Source organism: Terrapene carolina, unplaced genomic scaffold (assembly GCF_002925995.2).
Source record: "Terrapene carolina triunguis isolate 2854851 unplaced genomic scaffold, T_m_triunguis-2.0 Scaffold51436, whole genome shotgun sequence".
Taxonomy (NCBI): Eukaryota; Metazoa; Chordata; order Testudines; family Emydidae; genus Terrapene; species Terrapene triunguis.
The window spans coordinates 170-3,202 of record NW_020715787.1 but is presented as its reverse complement, the minus strand read 5'-3'; the positions used below and the strand labels follow the sequence as shown (position 1 = coordinate 3,202).

At 63.7% G+C, this 3,033-nt stretch overlaps 1 protein-coding gene across 1 annotated transcript; it reads right to left on the bottom strand.

The window, feature by feature from the left end:
• Positions 1-1,232: 1,232 nt before the first annotated feature.
• On the bottom strand, positions 1,233-2,582 carry LOC113405874 (leukosialin-like). Its single transcript, XM_026647166.1, has one exon. It carries the CDS (start codon positions 2,580-2,582, stop codon positions 1,233-1,235), a length of 1,350 nt encoding a protein of 449 aa, XP_026502951.1.
• Positions 2,583-3,033: the final 451 nt, after the last annotated feature.

Genomic DNA, 3,033 nt, shown 5'->3' with positions numbered 1-3,033 from the left:
GGTAAATGCTCGGCAGTGTTGGAGCCGGGAAGGGGACACTGGGGAACAGACTCTGCTGATGTGTCGAGCGATGGAGATGTTTGCTTGCGACTAACCCCACCAAACAGCACATCGCCTGCACTTCGGACTTCTGGTCTTCTGCTCTCTGTCTGCGTGAGAAGCAGCGGGGGAGGGGGTGAAGGGCCAGTCCCGGAGACCCCCCAGGGCTAGCGCCCTCACAGCATCCCTCCAGAGGCGCCTGTGCTGCTCGTGTCCCGGATGCAGCTCCCTGGCCCACTCCTGCCAAGTGACCCCAATATTACAGCGGGAAGAACCGACCGGGGCTGCGGTGGGTTCACCGTCACGGCAGCTCTTCCGCCGGTGGGGACCGTTGTCGAACCGCCCTGCCTGAGCTCCCCCTGGCATTAATTCGGGGCGTCCTATGGCTGGAGCGGATGCTCCCCGGGGTCACCTTCTAGCCATAGACCCCGTGACTCTGTAATTTGGCCAGTCGCCTTTTGCTGTTACAATTCTGCTCTCAGCCAGTGATGGAGCCGCAAACCTTTTTATTAAATACACAAAAATATAAAACTCTGCAGAAATGGGTGTGATTTCCTCTCACGCAAAATGTACAGGCAAATGTCCCAGGGCATGGGCAGAGCTGGGGGGAGCCCGGGGCTGGGCTGGCAGGGGGCTGCGAGTCGGGAGTGAGGGGCACCGGCAGAGCAAGCCTTCCTGTAACGGATTCAGCCGTTAATTACTCAAGTCCTGAGAGTGAGTTGAAAGGAAATTGTGACGAGCCAAGAGACATGAGCATCCTGCCCCGAACCACAGTCACACGCCCAGCCCTGCCAGTGCCCCTCACTCCCGACCTGCAGCCCCTACCAGCCCCGGCCTGGGTTCCCCCCATCCCCACTCCTCAGCTGGACAGCCAGTTTCTACAGCCGGCTCTGGGAGGGGAGTGCGGTCTAGTGGGTTAGAGCAGGGGATGGGGTGGGAGGTGGGGGGATGGGAGCCAGGACTCCTGGGTTCTATGCTGTTCACACCCTAAACTGTTCTCGAACGGTCTCAAAGAGTGAATCATAAACAGGAAACTTGTGGCTGGGGACGGCGGAAAATCTTGCAAAAGACACAAAGAAAGACTTGAGCAAGACAGACAAGGAATCCCACAGAGCCTAGGTGGGCAGATGGAAACAGCCCCGGCCTCCCGCAGCAGGGGGTGCTGTGGGCGGGGCAGGTGATTGGAGCGGGGCTTACACAGGGGGCATGGCTTCCTGCTCCATGGGCGGGGGCAGGGGGAATTCCCCATTGGCGGGGGGATCCGGAGGGGGTGAGGGGGGCCCGGGCATCAAGGGCACTGTCCCATTGGCTTCCCCTGCCCCCTGCGGCGTGGGGTCACCCCCCTGCTCCCCTGCAGCCAGCAGGGGCTCCGAAAGGGGCCCCTCGCCCTTCGCCCCGGCCACGTCCTCCATGGCCACCGAGGACACCCGGGAGTGGCGCTTCCCGAAGAAAGTGGTCAGCGTGGGCCTCCTGGCTTCGCCCGGCCCAGCCTGCTGCCCCCCGTCCCCGGCCTGCCCCTCGCCCTTCTCCTCCGGCAGGCTCACCGGCCCCGCCCACTCGCCAGGCCCCGCCCGCCCGCTGAAGCTGGTGGAGCCGGACCGGCGCCGCTTCCGACAGTGCAGCGCCATGGCGAGCAGGGCCAGCACCAGGATGGCGACAACGACCAGCACCACAATGATGCCCACGGGCAGCTGGCGGGTGGAGGAGGAGGTCGTGGAGGTGGGGGTGGGGCTGGGGGCCGGAGCCTTGGAGTCGGGCTTTTTGTTGACAGGCGGAGTGGGGGATAGAGCAGAGGGTGAGAGTTCGGGGGTGGGCTGGTTCTCCCTGTAGCGTCCGGTCCGATCGGTGCTGGCTGGCACGGTCCGGTTGTCCCCGCTCCGATCGATGCCCTTGGCCTTGGCGCGCTCCGTGGGGGCGCTCTCGTTCTGCCCGCTCCTGCCTGGCAGTGTCTGAGTCTCCTGCCCCGGACCTGGGCTCCCTGGTACCGTGCCCGCTTGCCCCTTCAGTCCCTCCCGCGTCAGATTCGTGACGGGCTCTTTTCCACCCGCTGCCGTCGCCCCGGCCGGGCCGGATCCCAGGGCCAGGGCTGCCTCCGTAGAGGGAAGGGCAGATGGAGACACCGAGACAACCGGCTCCTTCATTGCCAGCGTCTGGGTGGTGGTGAGTTCCTGCTGTGCCGCGGTGGGTGGATGCCCGGCTAATTTGGCAGAGGGCTCGGTGCTGTTGGTGGTTAATTCGGCAGAGGGCTCGGTGCTGTTGGTGGTTAATTCGGCAGAGGGCCTGGGGCTGGTGCTGGTTAATTCGGCAGAGGGCTCGGAGTGATTGCTGGTTAAGTCAGCAGAGGGCTCGGAGTGATTGCTGGTTAAGTCAGCAGAGGGCGAGGTAGTTTCCAGACCGGCACCGATGTGCCGGCTTTCCTCACTGGTCCCTGAGCTGGCGTTGGCCTTCAATTCGAGTGGTATTAGTGCACCGGCTGCAGCTACCAGGAAGAGCAGGAGCGTAGGCCGGATTTTCGGCTGGGGCCAGGCCCCCGATACCGCCATGGTGTCTGGGCTCCCTCGTCCTGTGCCGGGGCTCGACGGACGGGTACGGAGCAGAGAGGGGACCGAAGATGCGCCGGACGCACAAACACCAGCCTGGGAGCGAAAGGGAAAGTGGGTCAGTTTAAGGGTCTCTCCCAGCAGGGGGCGATGGGGAGCATCACACCAATTTCTTCGCTCCATATTTATCCCAGGCTGCGCCGGAAGCCAGATTTAGAATCAAACATCAAAGGGGGAACTGAAAACTTCCAGATGCAGAGAGCACCAATGGGAGGAGCTGCGGGGGGGGGCAGGGCTGGGCTGGCAGGGGCTGCGGGTCGGGAGTGAGGGGCACCGGCAGAGCTGTGCTGGGTGTGTGTGGAGGAGCCCAGTGAATTTCACCCTATGGGGCAGATGCCCCCAAATGACCCCCCCTAATTTTCCACTCTGCCCCCGGCTCACCCAACGGCTGGGC